Below are 27,687 nucleotides of genomic sequence, written 5' to 3' on the forward strand. Positions count from 1 at the left end.
TCCTACTAGAGATAAATGCATGAATTAGTTTCTCAGAATCCTGTTTATTTAAAAAGCGCCTTAATTTCCTAACATTTTTAAGATGGAAGAAACATGTTTTGGACAACTTTGTAATATGCGCTTTAAATGACCTTCTAGAGTCAAAGATAACTCCGAGATTGCGGGCTGATTCAGTAAAATTGACTGGGATTCCCATTGAGTTAAATGACAAAATATTGTTGTGATCAGCATCATTCCCTCCAACAATTAACATCTCTCTTTTATCTGTATTTAAAGACAAGTAGTTCTTATTCATCCATTCCTTTAATTCACTAACACAACTAATTAAAGACAACATTAGAGAAACTTCATTTGATTTAAATGAAAGGTATAACTGGGTGTCATCTGCATACGAGTGAAAATTAACATTATGTTTCCTAATGAGAGATCCCAGTGGAAGCATGTACAGTGAAAACAGTAAAGGTCCCAGTACTGAGCCCTGCGGGACACCATATTGAACTTCTGTGTATAATGATGGAGTCCTGTCAGCACATTTCTGTACATATTGGAATCGATTTGATAAGTAAGAACTAAACCAAGCGAGCACGGTGCCTGTAAGCCCAACATCATTTTCTAGCCTGTGCAGTAAAATAGAATGGTCGATGGTGTCAAACGCTGCACTTAAGTCCAACAACATAATTACAGTGGAGTTTCCTTCATCAGAGGATATCAGAATGTCATTTACAACCCGTGTTAGTGCCGTTTCTGTACTATGACCAGTGTGAACACCAGACTGGAATTTCTCAAATAAATTGTAATGCATAAGGTGTGACTGAAGCTGACTGGTGACTACTTTTTCTAGTATTTTAGAGAGAAACGGTAAATTTGAAATAGGCCTATAATTATTTAGTATATGTGGGTCAAGGTCTGACTTTATAAGTAATGGTTTAATGACTGACACTTTTAGTGCATCAGGTACTGTGCCATGGAATAATGAACTATTGATAATGTTTAGGATAGGCGCTGCAAGAACATCCATTGCACTTTTTATTAGTTTTGTTGGCACTGGATCTAGGGAACAAGTAGTGGGCTTCATTTTAGAAATTAAACTTAAGACTTCCTGCTCAGTTACATGATTAAAATTACTAAAGTGCTGAGTGCAATGTGAGACAGGGTCTGCTAAGCTAGTATGTGGTTTGTACTGTGATGCAGAGATCTGGGATCTTATCTTTTTAATTTTCTCATTGAAGAAGTTCATAAAGTCTGTACTGCTAATGTCTGTTGGTATTTTGCACTGTTGATCTGAATTTCCATTTGTTAATTTAGCCACTGTTCTAAACAGTACCCGAGGATTTTTATTATTGCTATCTATTAATGTAGAATAATATTCTGACCGAGGTTTAAAGAGGGCTTTTTTATATTTATTAACACTCTCTGTCCATGCAATTTGAAAGACCAGTAGCTTTGTTGTTCTCCATCTGCGCTCCAGTTTTCGACACTCTAATTTAAGAGCTCGAGTGTTTTCATTAAACCAGGGAGAGTTTCTATGTGCTTTGATCACTTTTGTTTTAAGGGGAGCCACTGCATCCAGAGCATCTCTCAAGGTCACATTATAATGTGATGTTAGCTCATCTAAATTGTTTTCTGTGTTTACATTTGATGTTAACTGATCTAAATGGTTTTCCACAATTACACTCGACTTACTCAAAGTATCTATAAATTTTGAAGCAGAATTACAATCTAGATGTCACCCTGTCTTTGTTTTAATCTGGGAGTGTGTTGGCCAGGGCAGGACTAAATCAAATGTAATTAAGTAGTGATCAGAAATAACTTCATTTAATGGAGTAATATTTAAATTTTGAATTTCAACTTTGTAAGTTATAATTAAATCTAATGTGTGGTTATGATTATGAGTTGGACCTTTGACATTCTGACAAAATCCTACTGAATTTAACAAATAAGTAAAACATTTGCTAAAAGTGTCAGTTTCCACATCAATGTGTACATTAAAATCTCCCATCAGTACTACGTGATCATAATTTATAGCCAAGTCAGATAAAAGGTTGCTAAATTCAGACATGAACAATGAATACGGCCCTGGTGGTCTATAGACTAGCACTATAATTGTGTTGGAATCTGTTTTAATATTTAAAATGAATGCTTCAAAGGATGTAAAGTTGCCTAAATTTTTAGAAGTGATTTGCATTTTGTTACAATGAATTATTCCAAGGCCCCCTCCTCGACCTGAATCTCTAGACTTATGAAGGAACGAGTATCCATCTGGTGACGCCTCAGCTAGGGGGACAGTGTCACATTTACTAAGCCAGGTTTCGGTGAGAAGACACAGATCAGATTTTGTACTTAATATAATATCATTTACCAAAACAGCTTTAGTGCCAAGAGAGCGAATGTTCAATAAGCAGCATTTAAAACTGTATGCTTCTTTCTGAATTGGTGATATACTTTTTGTTTTAATTTGTAGTAAATTTCTATTACAGATGCCCCTGGTGGAGGGTCTGGTTTTATCCCTTGGTCTAATTATACACCTTATTTTTTGGTTATCAATTAATTTAAGGTTTGTATCAAGACTAAATGTACTGGATGCCCCAAGACAAGGATTATGGGTAACAGCTTCAGGAAAGTAACAGGTGGGATAAACAACAGCCTGTGATTTAAGATCACATGACTGCGGCCTGGATGGTGCTCTAATCAGTCAACCAGGCAGTTTTGCTGCCATATTTTGGGATAATACATAAGATGGGATGAAGACCATCTCTTCTGAAAAATCCAGGCCTTTCCCAAAAATCATCCCAGTTGTTCACAAACGCTATGTTTTTGTTTGCACACCAGGTTTCTAGCCAGCAGTGAAGGGAATGCAATCTGCTATAAATCACATCCCCTCTATATAATCTTGGTAAGGGGCCAGATACAACTAAATTCCGACATTTTCTTTTAGCTTTGATGCAAAGAGAGATGAAGTTCCTCTTTAATACCTCAGATTGTTGTGAATAAATATCATTAGTGCCGACATGCAGCAATAAGGTAGATACTTCATCGTCGGCGACACGGTCCAATGCGGCCTCTATGCCAGAAATCTTGGCCCCTGCGAGGCACTTAACATGAACTGCTGGTTTAACATAGTTTGGAATTCTAACATTCCGCACTATGGAATCGCCAATTATGAGCACTTTCTTATTCTCAGTTTCCACAGGCGCGCTGCGGAGTGCTGAGAATCTGTTCTGGATCCGAATTGGTGACCTGGGTGCCGGGGGACTACATTTTGGATTCTTAGACCCCCGTCTTACTGTTACCCACTCGCCCTGTGGCTGAATTGGTGCTGCTGACTTTGGCCGTGGACTGACTACAGTGGGGCCAGGAGAGACTGAAGCCGAATCAGAAGTAGCCGAATTGTCTAAACAAACCGAGTCGATCCAATTTTCGGTTTGCCTAATCGCTATCAGATTCCTAACGCGGTCCTCCAATTCGCGTATTTTCCCGACCAACTCTAAATTAACTAAACACTTTTGGCAGGTGAAGCTGTCTACAATGTCGGCCGGAAAACCTGAACTGTACCTGCTGCAGGACACACAACATATAAACGAGCCCTCAACGGTCAGAGCGCAGATGGAACTTACGTTTAGTATTGATGTCATCTTCTCCGTTTTCTGTAGTTTACTTAAGTGCTTTCTGCTTCAGAGACCGTCGGCTTCAAGTTTCTCACTGCCGGTTATTTCTTCTGGTCAGCTGCCGGCTTTACTTCCGATGAACTTGCTCGGGTGTTTGCGAAGGGTTACGTGCCTGTGGGAGACGCCGCTGCTCGGTGCTTCTGCTCGGTGCTTCCGCTCGCTGCTACGCTCGTGCTTCCGCCTGTGTGAGAGATCCTACCTCTCTTCATGACCCAAGTTGAAACATTTTCTCATTCCTGAAGACTTGCTCTGTAGCACAACAGCAAGGTGAGATCATACCTGACTGTGTGCAGCCCAACATCTGGTCCAAGCTGTGCTCTTCTCACATCTCTGCTGCTGGGAGTACTGGTGTGTTACCAGCTGCAGATTCCAAACAAAATGGCACAGCTAGTGTTGTGCCCTCTGCAGTTGGTTGGTGTCGCACCACTTTACGTCGCTACATTGGTTTCCTTCAGCATTGGATACATTTCTTGATTGTGTGCTGCAGTCAATGGGTCACATAAAGAGGGTCCCAATAACCTTAACACTCTTTAAAGAATCATAAGTGAAATGTTCAGCAAGATCCACTTGTGTTTTCCCAAGTCCAATTCAGTGCAAATGTAACATTGCTTTGAGTGATTTGTAATGCTACTTGTCAAGTGTGTTTGACCGAACAAAACTCCATGTGGGGGGACAAAGATTGGGGTCCCTCTTTGAGTTTCAAGTGAGTCTTCCATCCATATTAGAGGAAAATGGTAGGCCCTGGGACATAGGAGTTGCTGTGCAGGCTTATCGTCTTTGTTTTGTTTCCACCCTTCATTTCTTAATCTTCTAATGCAGAATGAGTTCATGAGAATCCTGGAGCTGTCCCAGCAAACAGCGGGCACAAGGCTGCTGTGTGCCAATCTGTTCATGTAACAGCCAGATTACTATGGCATCATGCACATGGGGAACCCTGAAGCTGTGTGGGCTCACATCCCACTGCTGTCACCATGAGCAGGTGACTTTACCTGCCTGAACTCCAATTGGAAAATAATTCCCTACGTGACACTAAAATTGGCATCGCTAGCTTTTGCACTTGTTAGGCGCTTTGTAGTGATGAGGGGGGGAGAAAAGTCTCGTGAAGATTTGAGGTTTTCTTTCTATTTGTGCCGAAAAAGATACGGAGCTTTGAAGCCTCAACCCCAGTGTGATCACCGCCGTCTGGTAGTTAAATGAGGTCCAGCCGAGAAATCAGGAGCGCAAGTGAAGCGGCACTCGCTGTTTTCAGCCTCATGTCACCAGTAAAAGGTCAGAAAAGTCTATTTTATTCTGCTAAGGTACTTGTCCTTCAATTTAACTTTTGAACGCTGTTTTCCGCTGTTTGTCTCCAAATCTCTTCTCACAGCCCAGCATTGTTGAACGAGAATGCCTTTTATAATATAGCGTCCTCTTTTGCCCGGACATGTCCACTTTTTACGTCCTGTCCGGGGCGTCCTGGCGGGTTTTATAAATTCACAAAAATGTCCGGTTTTTCATAGGACCATTACGCGTGTACGTAAATTGACTGCCGTTTTGCACACGATACTAGGGTACTACTTTTTTGCGCGACGTAATTACCGGGAGGCTGCCTTGTGGGCAGGTCTGCGCCGCGCGCACGCGCAAACACACAGACACAGACGGGGATCAGAGCAGAGAGCGCAACAGTATAGCAGGGAAAATGCCGAAGCGTAAGTGGAGCTTCACCGATGAACTGCAAAGAAAATTTCCCATATACCGTACCGGTCGGGACAAGTGGGAGGCGGAGTGCACCGTGTGCAAAGCCGGTACATATGTCTCGGTATCCAGTAAAGGTGCTGGGGATCTGAAAGCCCACATGGACACCGAGAAACATAAAAAAGCTGTGCGAGGTGAGACTAGTTAATTTGCAAAGTTGACAGTTTTTTGTCAGACCAGGAAAAACAGAGGATGATGTAAATGCAGCAGAAGGTGCAATGGCTTTTCATACAGTGAAACATCACAACAGTTACAGGTCCATGGATTGCACCAGTACTTTGCTTAAAAAGGCATTTCCTGACTCTGACATTGCAAAAAAGTTTAGTAGTGCTCGCACCAAGACCGAAGCCATCGTCAATGGTGCTATAGCCCCCCACTCTGTTGAAATCACACTCATTAAGCACTCAAAGAAATTCAGTACTGTGGTGTTTCCACAGACGGGAGTAACCACGGAGCAGTGAAAATATTCCCAGTCATAATCCAGTATTTTGACTGGAAGACGGGTGGCGTGCAAACAAAATTGATTGAAGTTAAAGGCACACCCAATGAGACAGCAGAAACCATTGCAAAATATCTCACAGAAACCCTGGCAAAAAACAATCTGTCGGAAAAATGCATTTACTGGAGACAATTGCAACACAAATTTTGGAGGAATCCGACGTGATGAAGCTGGAAAGAATGTGTTTGCAAATTTGAAGAGTTTGCTGCAAAACAAGACTCTGATCGGTGTGGGTTTCCCAGCATAAATATTGAATAATTGTGCACACCATGGGGCAGGCACAATAGAAATTGACATTGAGAATATCATATTCAAAATCTACCAGTACTTTCACATTTACACTGTGCGCACTGAGAGCCTGAAGGAGTATTGTAATTTTGTTGAGATTGATTACAGAAGGATGCTCTCTCACAGCAAGACAAGGTGGCTGTCATTGTTCCCAAGCATTGAGAGGATGTTACAGATGTTTCCAGCTTTAAAGGCATATTTTCTGTCTCAGCAAAAGCCACCCATAGCACTCAAGAGTTTTTTTGAAAATGATTTTGCTGAAATCTACCTTTGGCACATGCACACACTCATGTCTGTGTTCCACACCCACGTTCAAGAAATGGAACAGGAGAACATGTCCATTATGGAAGTGAAGAAGATATTAAACAATATACATGCCATTCTTCTTCAACGCAAGAGCAACAACTTCATGTCCCTTAAAGTTAAAGGGACTACTGGCACAGAAGCGCAAAGATGGACTTGACAAAGGCTGTGACCAGTTCTGTGCAGATGTGCATGGCATGTACAGTGCATGTCTGGAGTATCTGGAGAAGTGGATGACTCCCATGGAAGAGTTCTCAACATTCATGTGGATGGATCTGAGTGAGCCACCAAACTGGAATGATGTGGAGGCATGCATCAATTACCTTGGAGAGAAGGGGGTGGCAGTTGATGATGTTAAGTGTTTTGACCAGGTCACCAATCTGAGGAAATTCACAGAAACGTGCAACCATGATGAGGAGTTCAGTGGCCTGCAGGTACACCAGAAGTGGACCAAATATTTTGAAAAGGCAAAAAGCATTGCATGTTACTCAGAGCTACTGACAATTGCACAGTTTGTCTTTGCACTTCCCTCTCACAATGCACATGTTGAGAGGGTTTTTTCACTAATGCAAAGCCAGTGGACCAAGGAGAGGAACCAGCTCTCCGTAGAGTCACTAAAGGGGCTTCTACTAGTTCAGTACAACTTCAAAGACATGTCTTGCAAAGACTTTCATGCTTATTTGTTAAGCTATCGAAAACTGCTAGGAAAGATCAGCTCTACAGCAAAATATGGATGGGCTGACAAGGAGGATGAAGAAGAGAACTAAAGATGAAAAGTCTAGATTCTTTTTGTTTAAGTTTATTTGTCTTTGTGAGACTCTTCTGTTATTTATTTTATTACATTTAAGAGATATATTGTTGAAGCTGGAACAGAATAGTTCATATTTAGAACAATATTTAATTATTTATTTGAAGAGTATAAGAGAGCTATTATTTTGTTATAAGTTTTTACAGATTTCATTTTATTTTATTACAGAGGTTAATTCTGCACAATTGAAGTATAATAAATAATGTTCATCAACCACCAAGAAGCTTGTCTGAATTCGTCTGGAGGCCGTGCCGATCGTCCTCTTTTTTGGAAATCAAAATATGGTCACCCTATTTTATATAAACAAGCTACCTGTAAAGAATTATTATTACTACCTGTTCATTTAGCGCCAAATCTGTCAAACCAGTGAAGCGCGCTGAGATGACGTTCGAAGCTTCAAACGTCACAGGTCACGTGACAGCGGTGTTTTGACATAGCTTTTCGACTCGCAGCGCTTCAGATTGACTGGCACAACCTTCGAGGCGTTGGTATCATTTTCCCATCTCTAGCGCTTTTCCATACCCTTGTTAATGCTGCTTGTTGATTGTTGGCCAACAGTAACTCAAATTAGCACTCGTTATAACTGAGGTATGCAGAAGAGCATCTCAGAATTCACAACACGTTAAACTTTGAAGCAACCGCGCTACAGCAGGAGACCACACCTGCTGCCACTGAGGCTACAATTCACACATGGGGCTCACCAAAATTGGACAACAGATGACTGGAAAAATGTCGCCTGGTCTGACGAGTCTCGATTTCTGCTGTGGTATTCTGATGGTCCGATCAACAACATGAAAGCAGCAATCCATCTTGCTTTGTATCAACGGGGGCATTTTCTTGACACGCTTTGGGCCCCTTACCAACGGGTTATCGTTTCAATGCAACAGCCTACCTGAGTGTTGTTGCTGACCGTGTCCATCCCTTTATGACCACCATCTTCTGATAGCTATCTCCATGTGCCGTGTCACAAAGCTCAAATCATCTCCAACTGGTTTCTTGAATATAACAATGAGCTCACTGCACTCAAATGGCCTCCACAGTCACCAGATCTCAATCTAATAGACCATCATTGGAATGTGGAGAAACGGGAGATGGGCATCATGGATGTGTAGCCGACTTATCCACAGCACTAAGTGATGTCAATATGGAGGAGAATCCCCGAGGAATGTTTGCAGCACCTTGTTGAATCCACACCATGAAGAATACGGCAGTTCTGAAGGCAAAAGGGGGTCCAATCAGCTACTAGCAAGTAGCTAGTGTCTGTATAGAGAAGTCACAACACATTCATAGTGTTGATTACAGTATTTAATCACAAAACCTCAGATGCTTCATGAAAATGTAATCATTTGAAAAATCAGTGTTAGTGAAATCTTTTACTAAGTGACACCTGAAACATAGTAGATCATATTTAAAAAGAAAGTTCGTTATACTTATTTCTTGCTACTTAGTGTAATAATTTTGCTCAATAAACCCTCTGATGTCAAGCTATATCAGAAAAATAAACTCACCTTTGAAAACGTTGTGAAGAAGATAATCACACAAGTCAGCGGAGATTTCAGTTTCTGTTCAGATGCTACCTGACGAAGGTCTTTTCTTGAACTCACACTGCCACCTAGTGACTGCTTGGTGTATAAGACACTAAAACCAAGTGGTAGAGATGACCCAAACACGGTGAGTTAAGTACACCTCATTTTTCATATTAGATCTTGAGACTCAAAATAAACTCGACCAAACGGCTGCACATGCCATTTTCTTATTTCTTTTTTATTTTGTATCATTTGCACATGTCTGGTGTAATGATCTCCAGAGGGTCCTGAACACCATCTTATAAGTCTCAAAAACTCCCCTGTATTCCCGTCAGCTAATGAAAATATCTTAATAACTGGATTCACGGCACGGTGACGCACTGGTGCGCGACTTCCTACGTTAACGAGGTGCATCATAAATTTGCCCGTTAATCGCTAGGATTCGCCGTTGTCGAGAAACTCATCTCCAATACTAGAACAATCGTGCTAAACAATGAAATGAAATAAAGCGCTAAAATAAAGTGCTAAAAATGAAGAGAGAAAGAGGAAACTAGGAAATAGTTGTTTAAAAAAAGTTGAACTAAAGCAGTGTAAGAGCACGATACATTATGATTGTCAAAAGGCGCTATATGCAGGATTTTTTTTTTTTTACATTATATCCGCATTGAATTTCAATTAAAACAATACGGTTGATCTAACTATTACTCATTTAGTTTCCAAAATTCAAAAATATTAAAACGTTTTTAACTTTTAAAAAAACCCCTTTCTTTTGGTGTATGTGTTAGTACTTACTTAACGGGTCATTCCCAAACCTTACAAAGCCAATCTTTAGAAATACTCGTATTGTCACGTTTCTCGTCTCCTTTTCTTATAGTTGATATTTCCTGATTTCCCTCATTAAATTAACAAACACATGGCCCCACAGAGCGGTCACTTCTACGCGGTCTTCGTTTGGACGTATCAGTCCGATGTCGTGACGTGCTGATTCCTCAATAAAGCCGCACGAGCAGAGATAGTGCCTCCGATTTCCCGCGCTCCATTCTCGCGCCTTCTCATTAACGAGTCACGTGCGCGCGCTGGCGCTGATGATTTAAACCCGCGCTCACTCGCTCTCGTTCATGTCGTGTTTCTGTTTGGCGCATTAACAGCATGGCGTGTTTGGATTGTTGGTGTCTTTTCTGGATGGTCGTTTGCTGGACGGGTGTGCAGTTTGTTTTTGCGGCGTCCGGAGATGTGACTAAGAAATGCGACGATGACAAGGCCATGACGCTGTCATTTGCAGGCTCTCCGACCGTTTTTCTCCAGAGTGAGTGCGGCGTATCCTTGAGCAGAGGGACTTGTCATCGCCTGCGTATTCCAGGAAATCTCGTCAACTTTTATCTTTACAGAGACGAGTGGTGGACTGGTAAAGGTGACAAATCTACCAGGAGTCATCCTCCGTGTAATAGCTGGTCGAACCACACTAACGGTGCCCTTTTCTTCCCCGTACGGTTATGCGTCTGAGAAGGTGAGTGGTGGCGATGCTTCAGCTGTTTGTTGTCGTTTTTAATGAAGTTCAATTTTTACGTTTTCAACGTCTCCTGTTCACTTTAGGGATCCCAGTATGTCGTGACTATTGCTGTTGGATCTCGCTCAAATCTGAAAACCTTCACGTGCCCAAAGCCAGGTATGCTTCTCTTCTGGGTTGGCACCCCGAGTGTCTCTCCCACATTCTAAATGAGCTTTTTGACCATCACAGCTCGCCGATCTGTGAGTGTTGCTGAGAGATGTGCAGTGGCAGCCAGTGAGAAGCTCCCTTGTGGAGGGTCTTCATCCATCACTCAAGCAGACTGTGAAGCCAACAACTGTTGCTACGATTCAAGCAGCAGCACCAGTCCATGCTACTATGCCAATGATGGTGAGTGTTGGGGGGTGTGCCTGAACAAAGGTGGCTGCTACTGGATATTCATGCTCGTTTGCTTTGGCCAGTGACTGTGCAGTGCACCTTGGATGGCCAGTTTGTGGTGGTGGTGTCTGAGAATGTGACCCTTCCTCCTCTGGATCTTGGGTCCATCCAGTTGGTGGACAGCAGTTGCAGCCCTGTGACCAGCCTGTCCAGCTTTGTCATCTACCAGTTTCCAGTCAGTGCCTGTGGCAGCGCAGTTCAGGTGAGACTCCATCTGGGGATATGTAGAAGCAGTGGGCTCTACTCCGCACTCAAGATCAACCACAGCAAGCTAATGAGGTGTCATCTGTATTGGACCGGATTGTGTGGTCAAACTGATGATAAACTGCCCTAGTTAAGGACATGGCTTGTGCTGGGTGATTTAGGTAATAGGCCACACCAACTGCAGCGTGACATGTCTTGCTGATGACCTAGAAATGGAATCCCAACCCTGCTCTGACTTCATAGTTGGTACTAATTCTGTTCCTGTTTCAGCTGGCTGGTGGCAATGTGACTTACCAGAACACCATGTCTGCTGCCATCACTGTGAGCAGTGGTCCAGAGGGCTCCATCACCAGGGACAGTGTCTACAAGTAAGGCTTCTGAACCTGCTTCCTCTAACCCTAAATGTGCTCTACCTGCTATGATGTGGTGGTTCTCTCCTCAGGTTGTTCTTCCAGTGCACCTACTCGGGAAGCCAGGATGTGCAAGTGGAGGCTGAGGTGTATACTGTGGCACCACCTCTTCCAGTAGTCGAGCAAGGGCCATTTGACCTGGAATTGGTCATTGCAACAGGTACTTGATGGGGTGGTGTCCCAGAATGTTAGATTGATTTGTTGATCGTTCCAGAAAGCTTTTAAGGCCTGGTGGATTTGGAGCTCTGAGGATTCTTTGGTCAGGGTGTGTAAGTTAATGCCCCTCTGTTCCTTGGACAGATTCCTCCTATGGCTCCTACTATGTGGATGCTGACTACCCAGTGACCAAAACTCTGAGGGATCCTGTGGCTGTGGAAGTGCACATCGTGAACAGGACTGACCCTAACCTTGTGCTGACTCTTGGGGACTGCTGGGTCACCCCAGGACCTTCTGCTTCCAGCCAGCCCCAGTGGAGCCTTCTAGTGAATGGGTAGGTGACCCCGTGTTAGGCTGGTCAGTGCGAACTATCCCACCATCCTAACTGGAGGGTCTGCTTTTTCCCAGGTGTCCCTACATGGGGGACAACTATTTGACCAGCTTGGTGACTGTGGACAGCACATCTGGACTGGCCTACCCAAGTCATTACAAGAGATTTGTGTTTGAGATGTTTGCTTTTGTGGACCCTGTAGCTCAGCAAGCCTTGGCTGAAAAGGTGGGTTTTGTGACACTGGTGGAATCCTGTCTTGTGCTGCATTGTGGTTTCTCTAGTCTTGCTAGAAATACTCTGTAGTGGGCTTCAATTTGGAGTTGGGTGTAGCCATAGACCTAAGTAGTGGGAAGTTTCTCTGTTTAGGCTCCTAGACATTTGGTTTCCCAACGGTGTCCTTGATTTCTCTACAGATCTTCATCTACTGTGTTGCTGCTGCCTGCTATCCCTCTGCCACAGACCCCTGTAGTCAGAGCTGCCCTGCAAAAAGTGAGTAGCCTGTGGCAGTTGGGTTTCACTGTGGTGTTAGTAGAACATGGCATCACTGTTACTAAAGCAGTGCCCTGTAATTGAAGCTATGCAGAGTGGTATGGAGATATCCCGCTCCATGGACATTGGGTGGGAAATCTGGTTGGCTTCTTCGTTTGGGGCTCTGCATGTTTGATACTAAACCAACCCCTTTGTTTCAGGATCTGGCAGAGCTGCAGACAAGTTGGCACGAATTGCTCCCTCCAGGAAGAATGTGCTCCTTCACAGTGGTCCTGTGGTCTTTGAGGCTGATGTGCAAACATCCAGATTGGAGAAGGAAGGTAACCATCTTGATCCTCCTACTGGACTTCTGTTCATGGGTTTGGCTCATCCTTGGCCTTTCAGTGTAGGATTTGGAGAGTAAATGTCCTTTTGTCTTCCTCCCACAGCCCCTCTTACCACTGGATACCTGGTGCTGGGAGCTGCAGCTGCGATGTTGATGTTGGTCCTGGTTTTGGCTGTAGTTGCTTTGAGGAGGTTGAACAGGCAGAAAGTGAATCTGAAATTTTAATAAAGGCTCTTTACTTAATGAATGGTTGGAATCGTTTCTTGTGTTGAATTTCAATACTTAACCTGTTCTGGTGTCCAACCTCCAGCTGTTGACTTTCACATTATTGTGAAATGGGTGGTGACCTGAAATTCAGCCCCCCAACCCTTGGACCATCCATTTGTTTCATCATTCTTAGCTGGCCTCCTTTTCATGGTTATCCCACCACCTCCCATCTTTGTCAAGTCTGGTCATGGACTGTATAAACTCTGGTATGTGTCCAAGCTCCCTGCCATGAATGGATCACATGGAGGCTTTGAGCTGACATTCATTTAACTTTATCCGGGCTCATTTTCGTTTCTACAATGGGCATCTTTCACCTTAGTGGTGGTGTTGCACATTGTCTTGGCAAATGCACCAGTGTGGCTGTTTTGGTTGGCATGGCTGGATTGGCTCAATTAGTAGAGAAAAAAAAAAAAAGGGGGCCAGACCCTATCATCCAGTCCTGTAGGTTTATTACTGCTATGCTGCAAAAATGTACCTGTAGCAGAGATCAGGTCATTAAATGACCTACACGTCTGCTGTATTGCAACCAGAAGTGAACTTTGTTAGGTTCCTTCAGTCTGATCAGCACACCGTCTTTTCAGCTTGGCTCATTGTCACCAACACGCCTATTCAACCTTTAGGATGGTGATAGGCGACTACCTCTCCTTTCATGACCAAAGTTGAAACATTTCCTCATTCCTGAAGACTTGCTGTGTAGCACAACAGTAAGGTGAGATCATACCTGACTGTGTGCAGCCCAACATCTGGTCCAAGCTGTGCTCTTCTCGCATCTGGACTACATCTCTCTCTCTCTGCTGCTGGGAGCACTGGTCTGTTACCAGCTGCAGATTCCAAACAAAATGGCACAGCTAGTGTTGTGCCCTCTGCAGTTGGTTGGTGTCACACCACTTTACGTTGCTACATTGGTTTCCTTCAGCATTGGATACATTTCTTGATTGTGTGCTGCACACTCAACGGGTCACATACGGAGGGTCCCAAAAACCAACACTCTTTAAAGAATCATAAGTGAAATGTTCAGCAAGATCCACTTGTGTTTTCCCAAGTCCAATTCAGTGCAAATGTAACATTGCTTTGAGTGATCGTAATGCTACTTGTCAAGTGTGTTTGACTGAACAAAACTCCATGTGGGGGGACAAAGATTGGGGTCCCTCTTGGAGTTTCAAGTGAGTCATCCATGCATATTAGAGGAAAATGGTAGGCCCTGGGACATAGGAGTTGCTGTGCAGGCTTATCGTCTTTGTTTCCACCCTTCATTTCTTAATCCTCTAATGCAGAATGAGTTCATGAGAATCATGGAGCTGTCCCAGCAAACTGCGGGCACAAGGCTGCTGTGTACAAATCTGTTCATGCAATAACCAGATTACTATGGCATCATGCACACGGGGAAACCCTGAAGCTGTGTGGGCTCACATCCCACTGCTGCCACCATGAGCAGGTGACTTTACCTGCCTGAACTCCAATTGGAAAATAATTCCCTATGTGACACTGAAATTGGCATCGCTAGCTTTTGCACTTCAGGCGCTTTGTAGTGATGAGGGGTGGGGAAGAAAAGTCTCGTGAAGATTTGAGGTTTTCTTTCTATTTCTGCCGAAAAAGATACGGAGCTTTGAAGCCTCAACCCCAGTATGATCACCGCCGTCTGGTAGTTAAATGAGGTCTAGACGAGAAATCGAGAGCGCAAGTGAAGCGACACTCGCTGTTTTCAGCCTCATGTCACCAGTAAAAGGTCAGAAAAGTCTATTTTATTCTGCTAAGGTACTTGTCCTTCAATTTAACTTTTGAACGCCGTTTTCTGCTGTTTGTCTCCAAATCTCTTCACACCCCAACATTGTTGAACGAGAATGCCTTTTATATAAATAGGCTACCTGTAAAGAATTATTATTACTACCTGTTCATTTAGCGCCAAAGCTGTCAAACCAGTGAAGCGCGCTGTGATGACGTTCGAAGCTTCAAACATCACATGTCACGTGACAGCGGTGTTTTGACATAGCGTTTCGACTCGCAGAGGTTCAGATTGACTGGCACAACCTTCGAGGCGTTGGTATCATTTTCCCATCTCTAGCGCTTTTCCATACCCTTGTTAATGCTGCTTGTTGATTGTTGGCCAACAGTAACTCAAATTAGCATTCGTTATAACTGAGGTATCCAGAAGAGCATCTCCGAATTCACAACACGTTAAACTTTGAAGCAGGTGGTCTACAGCAAGAGACCACACCTGCTGCCACTCCTGTCAGCTAAGAACAGGCCACTGAGGCTACAATTCACACATGGGGCTCACCAAAATTGGACAACAGGTGACTGGAAAAATGTCGCCTGGTCTGACGAGTCTCGATTTCTACTGTGGCATTCTGATGGTCCGATCACCAACCTGAAAGCCGCAATCCATCTTGCTTTGTATCAACGGTTAAGGGGGAGGGGGGGATTTTCTTGACACGCTTTGTGCCCCTTAGTACCAACGGGTTATCGTTTCAATGCAACAGCCTACCTGAGTGTTGTTGCTGACCCTTTATGACCACGATCTTCTGATGGCTATCTCCATGTGCCGTGTCACAAAGTTTAAATCATCTCCAACTGGTTTCTTGAATATAACCATGTGCTCACTGCACTCAAATGGCCTCCACAGTCACCAGATCTCAATCTAATAGACCATCATTGGAATGTGGAGAAACGGGAGATGGGCATCATGGATGTGTAGCCGACTTATCCACAGCACTAAGTGATGACAATATGGAGGAGAATCCCCGAGGAATGTTTGCAGCACCTTGTTGAATCCACGCCATGAAGAATACGGCAGTTCTGAAGGCAAAAGGGGGTCCAACCAGCTACTAGCAAGTAGCCAGTGTCTGTATAGAGAAGTCACAACACATTCATAGTGTTGATTACAGTATTTGATCACAAAACATCAGATGCTTCGTGAAAATGCAATCATTTGAAAAGTGTTAGTGAATTCTATTACTAAGTGACACCTGAAACATATAGTAGATCATATTTAAAAAGAAAGTTCGTTATACTTATTTCTTCCTACTTAGTGTAATAATTTTGTTCAATAAACCCTATGATGTCAAGCTATATCAGAAAAAGAAACTCACCTTTGAAAACGTTGTTAAGATAATCGCAAAAATCAGCGGAGATTTCAGTTTCTGTTCAGATGCTGCCTGACGAAGGTCTTTTCTTGATCTCACACTGCCACCTAGTGACTGTTTAGTGAGTAACACACCCAGACCAAGTGGTAGAAATGACCGAAACAGGGTGAGTTAAGTACACCTCATTTTTCATATTAGATCTCGAGACTCAAAATAAACTCGACCAAACGGCTGCATATACCATTTTCTTATTTCTTTTTTTATTTTGTATCATTTGCACATGTCTGGTGTAATAATCTCTAGAGGGGCCTGAACACCATCTTAAGTGAAATAAGTCTCAAAAACTCCCCTATATTCCCTTCAGCTAATGAAAATATCATAATAACTGGATTCACGGCACGGTGACGCACTGGTGCGCGACTGCATACGTTAACGAGGTGCATCATAAATTTGCCCGTTAATCGCTAGGATTCGCCGTTGTCGGGAAACTCATCTTCAATACTAGAACAATCGTGCTAAACAATGAAATGAAATAAAGCGCTAAAATAAAGTGCTTAAAATGAAGAGAGAAAGAGGAAACTGGGAAATAGTTGTTTAAAAAAAGTTGAACTAAAGCAGTGTAAGAGCACGATACATTATGATTGTCAAAAGGCGCTATATGGAGGATTTTTTTTTCTTCTACATTATATCCGCATTGAATTTCAATTAAAACAATACGGTTGATCTATTACTCATTTAGTTTCCAAAATTCAAAAATATTAAATCGTTTTTAATTTTTTCTAAAGACCCCCTTTCTTTTGGTTTACAGAATTTATTAGTACTTACTTAGTGGGTCATTCCCAAACCTTACAAAGCCTCTCTTTAGCAATACTCGTACTTGTCACGTTTCTCGTCTCCTTTTCTTAGTTGATGTTTCCTGATTTCCCTCATTAAATTAACAAACACATTGCCCCACAGAGCGGTCACTTCTACACGGTATTCGATTGGACGTATCAGTCCGATGCCGTGACGTGCTGATTCCTCAATAAAGCCGCACGAGCAGAGAGAGTGCTTCCGATTTCCCGCGCTCCATTCTCGCGCCTTCTCACTAACGAGTCACGTGGGCGCGCTGGCGCTGATGATTTAAACCCGCGCTCGCGCGCTCTCGTTCATGTCGTGTTTCTGTTTGGCGCATTAACAGCATGGCGCGTATGGATTGTTGGTGTTTTTTCTGGATGGTCATTTGCTGGGCGGGTGTGCAGTTTGTCTTTGCGGCGTCAGGAGACGTGACTAAGAAATGCGACAGTGACAAGGCGATGACGCTGTCATTTGCAGGCTCTCCGACTGTTCTTCTCCAGAGTGAGTGAGGCGTATCCTTGAGCAGTGGGACTTGTCAGCGCTTGCGTATTCCAGTAAATCTCGTCAACTTTTCTTTTCAGAGACGAGTGGTGGACTGGTAAAGGTGACAAATCATCTCCCAGAAGTCATCCTCCGTGTAATAGCTGGTCGAACCACATTAACGGTGCCCTTTTCTTCCCCATACGGTTATGCGTCTGAGAAGGTGAGTGGTGGCGACGCTTCAGCTGCTGTTTTTAATTAAGTTCAATTTCTATTTGTTCAGCGTTTCCTGTTCACTTTAGGGATCCCAGTATGTCGTGACTATTGCTGTTGGATCTCGCTCAAATCTAAAAACCTTCGCATGCCCAAAGCCAGGTATGCTTCTCTTCTGGGTTGGCTTCTTGAGGGGGTTCTCCCATATTCTAAATGAGCTTTTCGACCGTGTCAGCTCGCCGATCTGGGAGTGTTGCGGAGAGATGTGCAGTGGCAGCCAGTGAGAAGCTCCCTTGTGGAGGGTCTTCATCCATCACTCAAATGGACTGTGAAGCCAGCAACTGTTGCTACGATTCGAGCAGCAGCACCAGTCCATGCTACTATGCCAATGATGGTGAGTAGTTGGGTGGTGTGAGTGACGAAAGGTGGCTGCTACTGGATATTCATGCTTGTTTGCTTTGGCCAGTGACTGTGCAGTGCACCCTGGATGGCCAATTTGTGGTAGTGGTGTCTGAGAATGTGACCCTTCCTCCTCTGGATCTTGGGTCCATCCAGTTGGTGGACAGCAGTTCCCCCAGCTGCAGCCCTGTGACCAGCCTGTCCAGCTTTGTCATGTACCAGTTTCCAGTCAGTGCCTGTGGCAGCACAGTTCAGGTGAGACTCCATCTGGGGATATGTAGGAGCAGTGGGTTCTACTCAACACAAGATTAACCATAGAAAGCTAATGCAGTGTCCTCTGTATTGGACCCGATTTGTGTGGTCAAACTTCCTTGGTTAAGGACATGGCTTTTGCTGGATGATCTAGAGAATAAGACACCAACTGCAGCGTGACATTTCTTGCTGATGACCTAGAAATGGAGTCCCAACCCTGCTCTGACTTCATAGTTGGCACTAATTCTATTGTCCCTGTTTCAGCTGGTTGGTGGCAATGTGACTTACCAGAACACCATGTCTGCTGCCATCAGTGTGAGGAGTGGTCCAGAGGGCTCCATCACCAGGGACAGTGTCTACAAGTAAGGCTTCTGAACCTGCTTCCTCTAACCCTAAATGTCCTCTACCTGCTATGATGTGGTGGTTCTCTCCTCAGGTTGTTCTTCCAGTGCACCTACTCCGGAACCCAGGATGTGCAAGTGGAGGCTGAGGTGTATACTGTGGCGCCACCTCTTCCAGTAGTAGAGCAAGGGCCATTTGACCTGGAGTTGGTCATTGCAACAGGTACTGTAGGGGATGGGGTCCCAGAATGTTAGATTTGCTGATCATTCCCAGAAAGTTAAGGTTCTTTAATGCCTGGTGGATTTGGACCTCTGAGGATCCTTTTGTTCAGGGTGTGTAAGTTAATGCCCCTCTATTCCTTGGACAGATTCCTCCTATGGTTCCTACTATGTGGATGCGGACTACCCAGTGACCAAAACTCTGAGGGATCCTGTGGCTATGGAAGTGCACATCATGAACAGGACTGACCCTAACCTTGTTCTGACTCTTGGTGACTGCTGGGTCACCCCTGGACCTTCTGCTTCCAGCCAGCCCCAGTGGAGCCTTCTAGTGAATGGGTAGGTGCCCCCCTGTGTTAGGATGGTCGGATAGTTATGCTGGTTAGTGCTAACTGGGGGGTCTGCTTTTCCCAGGTGTCCATACACAGGTGACCACTACTTGACCAGCTTGGTGACTGTGGACAGCACATCTGGACTGGCCTACCCAAGTCATTACAAGAGATTTGTGTTTGAGATGTTTGCTTTTGTGGATCCTGTAGCTCAGCAAGCCCTGGCTGAAAAGGTGGGTTTTGTGACAAAGGTGTAATCCTGTGTCTTGTGCTGCCTTGTGGTTTCTCTAATCTTGCTAGAAATACTCTGTAGTGGGCTTCAATTTGGAGTTGGGTGTAGCCATAGACTTAAGTAGTGGGAAGTTTCCCTGTTTAGGCTCCTAGACATTTGGTTTCCCCACGGTGTCCTTGATTTCTCTACAGATCTTCATCTACTGTGTTGCTGCTGCCTGCTATCCCTCTGCCACAGATCCCTGTACTCAGAGCTGCCCTGCAAAAAGTGAGTAACGTTTGGCTGTGGTGTTAGTAGAACATGGCATCACAGTTACTAAAGCAGTGCCCAGTAATTGAAGATATGCAGAGTGGTATGAAAACATCCTGCCCCATGGACATTTGGTGCGGAAATCTGGTTGGCTTCCTTTAAGGGGCTCTGCATGTTTGATACTAAACCAACCCCTTTGTTTCAGGATCTGGCAGAGCTGCAGACAAGTTGGCACAAATTGCTCCCTCAAGGAAGAATGTGCTCCTTCACAGTGGTCCTGTGGTCTTTGAGGCTGATGAGGTGCAAACCTCCAGATTGGAGAAAGAAGGTAGCCATCTTGATCCTCCTACTGGACTTCTGTTTGTGGGTTTGGCGCATACTTGGTCTTCATCATTCACTGTATGCCTTGGAGAGTAAATGTCCTTTTGTCTTCCTCCTACAGCCCATCTTACCACTGGACATCTGGTGCTGGGAGCTGCAGCTGCGATGTTGATGGTGGTCCTGGTTTTGGCAGTCGTTGCTTTGAGGAGGTTGAACAGGCAGAAAGTGAATCTGACATTTTAATAAAGGCTCTTTACTTCATGAATGGTTGGAATCGTTTTTGTTAAATTTTTAAATACTTAACCTGTTCTGGTGTCCAACCTCCACCTGTTGGCTTATTGTGAAATGGTTGGTGACCTGCAATTCAGCCCCCCAAACCCTTGGACCGTAAACTTGTTTCATCATTCTTAGCTGGCCTCCTTTTCTTGGTTATCCCACCACCTCCCATGCTTGTCCTGGATTGTCAGATGACAAGACTTGACAAGTGCAGGACTGCCTTGTATTAAACTCTGGGATGTGTCAGAGTTCCCCTCAATCATGAATGGCTCATTGGATCACATGGAGGCTTTGAGCTGACATTCATCTACCTTTTGGGGCTTTTTTTTTTTTCCTACAATGGCCCACTTTCTTTGATGTCACACATTGTCTTGGAAAATGCACCAATGTGGCTGCTTTGGTTGGCATGGCTTGATTGGCTCCGGCCCTATCATCCAGTCCTGTGGGTTTATCGGTGCTATGCTGCAAAAATGTACCTGTAGTAGATGGCAGGACATGAAATGACAAGTCTGTTATGCAACCAAACGTGAACTTTATTAGGCTCCTTCAGTCTGATCAGCCCAGTCTTTTCAGCTTGGCTCATTGTCACCAACACGCCTATTCAACCTTTTAGGATGGGTCATGGAATGAGATAGTAACAGAAGTTGAAACCTTTTCCTCCTTCCTGAAGACCCGCTGTGTAGCACAACAGTAAGGTGAGATCATACCTGACTGTGTGCAGCCCAACATCTGGTCCAAGCTGTGCTCTTATGTGAATTTCCCATTGGGATTAATAAAGTATCTCTTCTCACCTCTGGACTACAACTCTCTGCTTCTGGGAGTACTGGTCTGTTTACCAGCTGCCGATTCCAAACAAAATTGCACAGCTAGGGTCATGCCCTCTACAGTTGGTTGGTGTCGCACCCCTTTACGCCGCTACATTTGGTTTCCTTCAGCATTGGATACATAGCTTGTGTGCTGCAATCAATGGGGCACATACAGAGGGTCCCAAAAACCTCAATTCTCTAAAGAATCGTCAGTGAAATGTTCAGCAAGATCCACTTGTTTCCCAAGTCCAATTCAGTGCAAATGTAACATTGCTTTGAGTGATCGCAATGCCCCGGTTAATGCTACTTGTCAAGTGTGTTTGACCAAACAAATTCATATGTGGGGGGGACAGATTGGGGTCCCTCCTTGGAGTTTCAAGTGAGTCTTCCATGCATATTAGAGGAAAATGGTAGGCACCGGGACAGAGGAGGTGGTGTGCAGGCTTATTGCCTTTATTGTTTCTACCCTTCATTTCTTAATCCTCTAATGCAGAATGAGTTCGTGAGAATCCTGGAGCTGTCCCAGCAAACTGTGGGCACAAGGCTGCTGTGTGCAAATCTGTTCATGTAACAGCCAGATTACTATGGCATCATGCACATGGGGAAACCCTGAAGCTGTGTGGGCTCACATCCCACTGCTGTCACCACTTTGTGACCATGAGCAGGTGATTTTACCTGCCTGAACTCCAATTAGAAAATAATTCCAAATGTGACGCTAAAATTGGCATCGCTAGCTTTTGCACTTGTTTGGTGCTTTGTAGTGATGAGATAATGAAGTCTCATGAAGATTTGAATCAGCCCAAGGTTAAGTATAGTTTTGCCTTTTTATATTTTCATTTCTATATTAACTTGGAAATCCAGTTTAGTTTTAGTTTCTGTTTTGTGTTTTTAGACATTTCTATTTGTTTTAGTTTTTGTAATGTTATGGTTAAAGAGCTACTATAGTTTAGTTTTTGTCACAATGAGACAGAACTGTACACGTAACAAGTTTGGATATAATATGTATTTAATGTTAATGGAAGCTTGCTCCACTACATAACACTTTATTTGGTTTTGTTTTTGTCTGGTAAAACATTTTGCCGGTCATTTTGTGCTGAACAAATCTGTGCTGACTGTTGGCACTTTTTTCTCTTCCTTTTATTGCCCAGAATGGGCCAATTTGTAATGAAGTTTAGGTGAATTTTAAGGTGATGGCTTTTTACTCTATCTACAACACACATCTCCTGCTCCAACAACAATGTGCTTATAATGAATGTCTTCAATATTGCATTCAAAAATCTAAGAAACTGGGCTTTATTTTCTACCAGCCATATTGATCTCTGATTCCATCTCGGGCACAATTAATAGACAGAATTTTGAATCTGCAGGCCTTGAAAGACCATAAAAAAAAGTGTGTGTTCTGACAGGTGTGACCATGAAAATCAGAGGTTAAGGAAGAACAGGGGTCTTAAGCTTGAATGAGTGTGCAGATCCCACCCAGCTGTATTGAGGGAAACAAACTAGTATGTAGTGTGAGGGTTAGGGGCAGTGAGACCTGAATAGCCCACCATAAGAACAGCAAACCCATAATGAGCAGGTGATAAGAGGTGGACGGGCACAAAATGGCAAACAGCATCTGAGATTAAGAACAATTTCTGCATTATCTAAACCTATTCATCCATAGCAGGATCGCAGGAACCTGGAGCCTACCCCGGCAAGTTTGGATGCAAGGCAGGAAAAATCCCTGGTATGCAATATGTATATGGCTGATAAGAACAAAGAATATTTCAACTGTCTGATTTGAGAGGGAGAGAAATATTGAAAAAATGGGAGATATTTTAAAGTACAATTCTGCTGTTGAATTATTTTCACAATATCAGGTGTGAGCTGTGAATATGAACTAAAATTTTTTTAGAATAAATACAAAAGCAAATGAGTATGTTTAGCTTTTCACCACGTGACACTCTCTTCCCCCATCTACCTGTAGTTCATTAGACATTTTGCCAGCTCAGCAATTTTACAAGGTTTGTATCGCATTGGGGCGGCACGGTGGTGCAGTGGGTAGTGCTGCTGCCTCGCAGTTAGGAGACCCGGGTTCGCTTCCCGGGTCCTCCCTGCGTGGAGTTTGCATGTTCTCCCCGTGTCTGCGTGGGTTTCCTCCGGGCGCTCCAGTTTCCTCCCACAGTCCAAAGACATGCAGGTTAAGGTGGATTGGCGATTCTAAATTGGCCCTAGTGTGTGCTTGGTGTGTTTGTGTGTGTCCTGCAGTGGGTTGGCACCCTGCCCAGGATTGGTTCCTGCCTTGTGCCCTGTGTTGGCTGGGATTGGCTCCGGCAGACCCCCGTGACCCTGTGTTCGGATTCAGCGGGTTGGAAAATGGATGGATGGATGGATGTATTGCATTGTTAAATGACATTTTTAAAGCAACAATATGCTGATCTTGTATGATGACCTTGTCAGTCTCTCGATCGGCGCAGTTTTATTTTCAAAAATCGGGAGTGGCCTCCCCTCGACATTGTGTACTCGGATATGGGGATGGATATTTGAGGAATAAACCTGCATGACAATTATATACATTAAAGAACCATCAACAACAAATCCAAAATATGCTGAACAATTATAAAAGTGAAGTTGAATAAACCGGACTCTGCAGCTGCATGAATTAAAATAAAAAAATCGAGTAAGTGTTCAGGTAAAGTACCACTTCCGGTTAATGGAAATACAGATCTACAATTCTGATGTAACAACCACATGCCAAATTTCATCCATCTAGTTGCATTTTTGACATCGTTTTTATATATATACACACACACATAATTCCAAAAAATGGTATTTTCTGACTCTTGGAAGTCTAAAACGTTAGGATTCATCAAAATGTCAAAGTCGTTTTTTTCATGATTAGTATACTTTCTCTATACTTTGTATACTTCGAGCGGGACGTGGCAGTTGAATTGCTGTCAACAAGAAGCAGGCACCTGAGAAATAAACTGAAACGTAACTCACTCGTGATTTTTCTGTCCATACTGTAAAGTTTTTTGTTGAGCAGCATAGTCCGATTGCAGGCGTTTAAATTAGGCGACATCTTGATGTACAACAAGTAGAAATCGCTTTCTATTCCACAGGCTTTACGCACGTATTCAGCTCGCTTTCTTTTCTTTGCATTTGTATAGCGCTTTTCTCACTACTCAAAGCGCTCAGCAATTACAGGTAAATAAAGCAGATTACAGAGCAGAGTCCCTTTTGGTTTTTTTTTTTTTTGTTGTTGTTTTTTTGGCATTTACGGAATTCGAACATTCCGATTTCCAGTGCAGATCCCGTAACCTCAGAGCGAGCTGAATGAGATGGAGTCGTGGCTCTGTCACCGCAAATGCTGTGTGAACACCCGGCTTCCGTCACCAGCCGCCGATCACTGGATGAATACGTGCGGGCGGCTCGTGGTGGATGGCTTTCAGTGTTCGTTTTGAACCTTTTTAACATTTAACTCTAACAGGGAGAAAATTCATTCAAAAACGAAAACTAAAATTATTTTATTTGTTATTCTTTTCAGCTACTTTAATAGTTTCGTTCAGTTTTTTCATTTCAGTTTTGTTAATTTTATTTTGAAACGATTTAAAAATTTTATTTTTAAAACGAAAATGTTTTTTTATTAATACTTTGCGTTTTGATTTTTAGTTTTCCGTAGCTATAATAACCTTGCCCCAGCCCCAGTATGAACAGCGTCATCTGGTGGTTAACTGAAGTCAAGGCAAGCTCTCAGGAGCTCGAGTGAAGCGGTACTCGCTGTTTCAGCCTCACGTCACAAGGACAAGATCAGAAAGTCTGAGTTCATTTAATTCATTTGTGAATTTCCCCTTGGGATTAATAAAATATCTAATTCCGCTAAGGTCCTTGTTCATTTATATTGTTTAACTTTTGAACGCTGTTTTCCGATGTTAGTCGCCATCTGTCACCAAAGCTCTCCAAATCTCTCACAACCCAATATTGTTGAATGAGAATGACGCATTTCATATAAATAGGCTCACGGTTTTCAAACTGTGGTACGCGTACCACTGGTGGTACTTCAAGTCATGCCAAGTGGTACTCGTGTGGTCCTTTATTTTCCACGAATCGATGTTGCTACAATGCTAATATGTTGCATATAATCATATAAAGTATAAGTATACTACTGTAAATGCGTGGAAGACTCCAAGCCGGCTTTTATTAGCGCGGGCACCCATTTCCTTAATTAGTTTCAATATCACTTTAACGTCATAATTATAGTCATTATAGTGACTTTTTCTTCAAAACAACACGTGTGTAAATTAACGATTCATTGACACTGGTACTTCAGTTTACTGGTCCTCGCGGAGTGGTACTTGTTCAAAAAAGTTTGAAAAACGTGGAACTAGGCTACCTGTTCATTTAGCAGCAAAGCTGTCAAACCAGTGAAGCGCGCCGTGAAGCACTGATGACGATCGAAGCTTCAAACGTCACAGGTCACGTGACAGCGGTGTTTTCACACAGTGATTCGACTCACAGCGCTTCAGGTTGACTGGCACAAGCTTCGACGCTTCAGTATTATTTCCCCATCACTAGCTCTTTGCCATACCCTTGTTAATACTGCTTGTCGATTGTTGATGGGGGAACAACAGTAACTCAAATTAGCACTCGTTATAACTGAGGTATGCAGAAGAGCATCTCAGAATGCACAACACGTCGAACCTTGAAGCAGGTGGGCTACAGCAGAAGGAGACCACACCAGGTGCCACTCCTGTCAGCTAAGAACAGGCCACTGAGGCTACAATTGACACATGGGGCTCACAAAAATTTGGCAACAGATGACTGGATAAACTGCGGTGGGTTGGCACCCTGCCCGGGATTGGTTCCCTGCCTTGTGCCCTGTGTTGGCTGGGATTGGCTCCAGCAGACCCTCGTGACCCTGTGTTCGGATTCAGCGGGTTGGAAAATGGATGGATGGATGGATGTTGCACATCTGCAAATTATTCAAAATATATGCACACACACAAAAAAAATATGCTATTAACCTGGAGAATTTAAATTGTCAATTTGTAATAAACAGAATAGCTCAGGAATGCTGTTGATTACATCACCAAGTCGCTGGTCACACCTTAGGTTTGAAGAAGGAATTGTACTTTTATTTCTGGTATAATATTGTTTGTGTAAATCTCACCATTAAAGAAAACTGTAAATTAATACATTATGAATTTATAGTCCATGACTGTTTTGTCTTGGTAGATTATATATATATATATATATACTTTCCCCTATTGTATTATTAATATGTAGCCTTTGTCAGAATGCCTAATCTCACAGACTAACCACTGTTTATAAGGTATTATTGTATATAACTTATCCCCGCCTTCCCTTCAATATCTATAACCTCAGGCAATTAGATGTAGTAAAAAGAGAAGCAGAAGTTAGGTTACATATAAGATAATGTATTATTGATAATATTCATAAATAATAACAAAATGCAAAGTACATTTGAATATTGGCAACCATACAACCTGATTAAATGGTGATATGTAGTTCAGGCGGCACACAGTCTTGTAGTTACTTAAATGTCTCTAGTTAAGGCATCATTGGTGCTCAGCTTTCAGCCACATGTCTGTTCAAAATGGCTGCTGAGCTGTGCTCTTCATTGTGTTGTCTTCATCATCACAGGTTAGCAAGAGAGAGATCCTTCTTCATCATATGTCGGTTGGTAAGAGAGATGCTTCTTTCAGATGTTGGTTAGTAAGAGAGAGATTCTTCTACATCATCACAGGTTAGCAAGAGAGAGAGAGATTGTGAGGTTAAACACATACATTTATAGACATTCTGTCCAACCCCTACAGCCAATAGGACATCATGGTACTTAAAAGCTTCTGATCCAAGCCAATTCCAGACAGCCATACCTCAGACCAATGGGGGAATAGAACATCTTAACACCTGCCCCCACGAAAGCATGAAATGTCAACTTTAATCTCGAAATTTCCACTTTAATCACGTAGTTTATTTTGCCATTAAAGTAGAACATCATAAACTTCATCTTAAAATCGTTTAATTTACTAGTTTCTCAAATCCCTTTATAACTAAAGTAGCACATTAAATGCTTTGTTCTGTATTTGATCTTCTTTTTGTGTGAATCACTACCAGCTTCTTAAATGGGCTTTCTCTTTCTCCGACAGGACACAGAATCCATTACATTCATTATTTTACAGCTCTCTGAATAATTAAGATACTGAGATGTATACGTGATATCATTTTCATGATGATAGGAGTTAAAGCACGTTATTAAACATGGGAACACGGTGGTGCAGTGATTGTTCATGTCTCACGCAAGAGGCTTGCTGCGCCATGCGCAACCTTCGATGAAATAATTTATTACAGCAGTACTGTCTTTCAAACGTACTAACCTCCAATTCCACAATCAGCTCTGTAATAGATGTTAAGCCATCTGTAAGCTTAGAACGCCGAGTCTTCAAAACTTTTAAGGAACATTGAAATATCTTCATAGTACATGTTTAATTATTCTATCCGTCTATCCTTCCAGTGTCGCATCAGTGCAAGAATACAACGCAATGCAGGAACTATCCTTGAAATAGCTAGCGCTGCGGCACCGTGTCCTCACATGTTTAATTATTAACAATGCAGATTATTTAAAATGAAGTTAAAGTTTTATCTGTATACTATAAGCAACATATTTTGCTGCATTTCATCTTAAAAATGATATCGTCAT

General features: G+C 43.1%; 1 protein-coding gene across 15 annotated transcripts in view; it reads left to right on the plus strand.

The window, feature by feature from the left end:
• Window positions 1-27,687, plus strand: part of LOC114641573 (zona pellucida sperm-binding protein 4-like) — a 67,525-nt gene that overhangs the window by 19,527 nt on the left and 20,311 nt on the right. For 2 of the 15 annotated variants that reach the window (XM_051927540.1, XM_051927534.1), the window contains exon 2: window positions 10,212-10,234. In XM_051927540.1, coding sequence (XP_051783500.1) covers window positions 10,212-10,234 — 23 coding nt within the window. Of the gene's footprint in view, window positions 1-9,924; window positions 10,130-10,211; window positions 10,331-10,416; window positions 10,490-10,561; window positions 10,721-17,179; window positions 17,372-17,451; window positions 17,574-17,652; window positions 17,726-17,798; window positions 17,958-18,029; window positions 18,218-27,687 lie in introns of those variants that run through there. The other 13 variants (XM_051927542.1, XM_051927533.1, XM_051927544.1 and 10 more) reach the window with 13 other exon arrangements.

The sequence above is a fragment of the Erpetoichthys calabaricus genome, chromosome 5 (assembly GCF_900747795.2).
Source record: "Erpetoichthys calabaricus chromosome 5, fErpCal1.3, whole genome shotgun sequence".
Classification (NCBI taxonomy): Eukaryota; Metazoa; Chordata; class Cladistia; order Polypteriformes; family Polypteridae; genus Erpetoichthys; species Erpetoichthys calabaricus.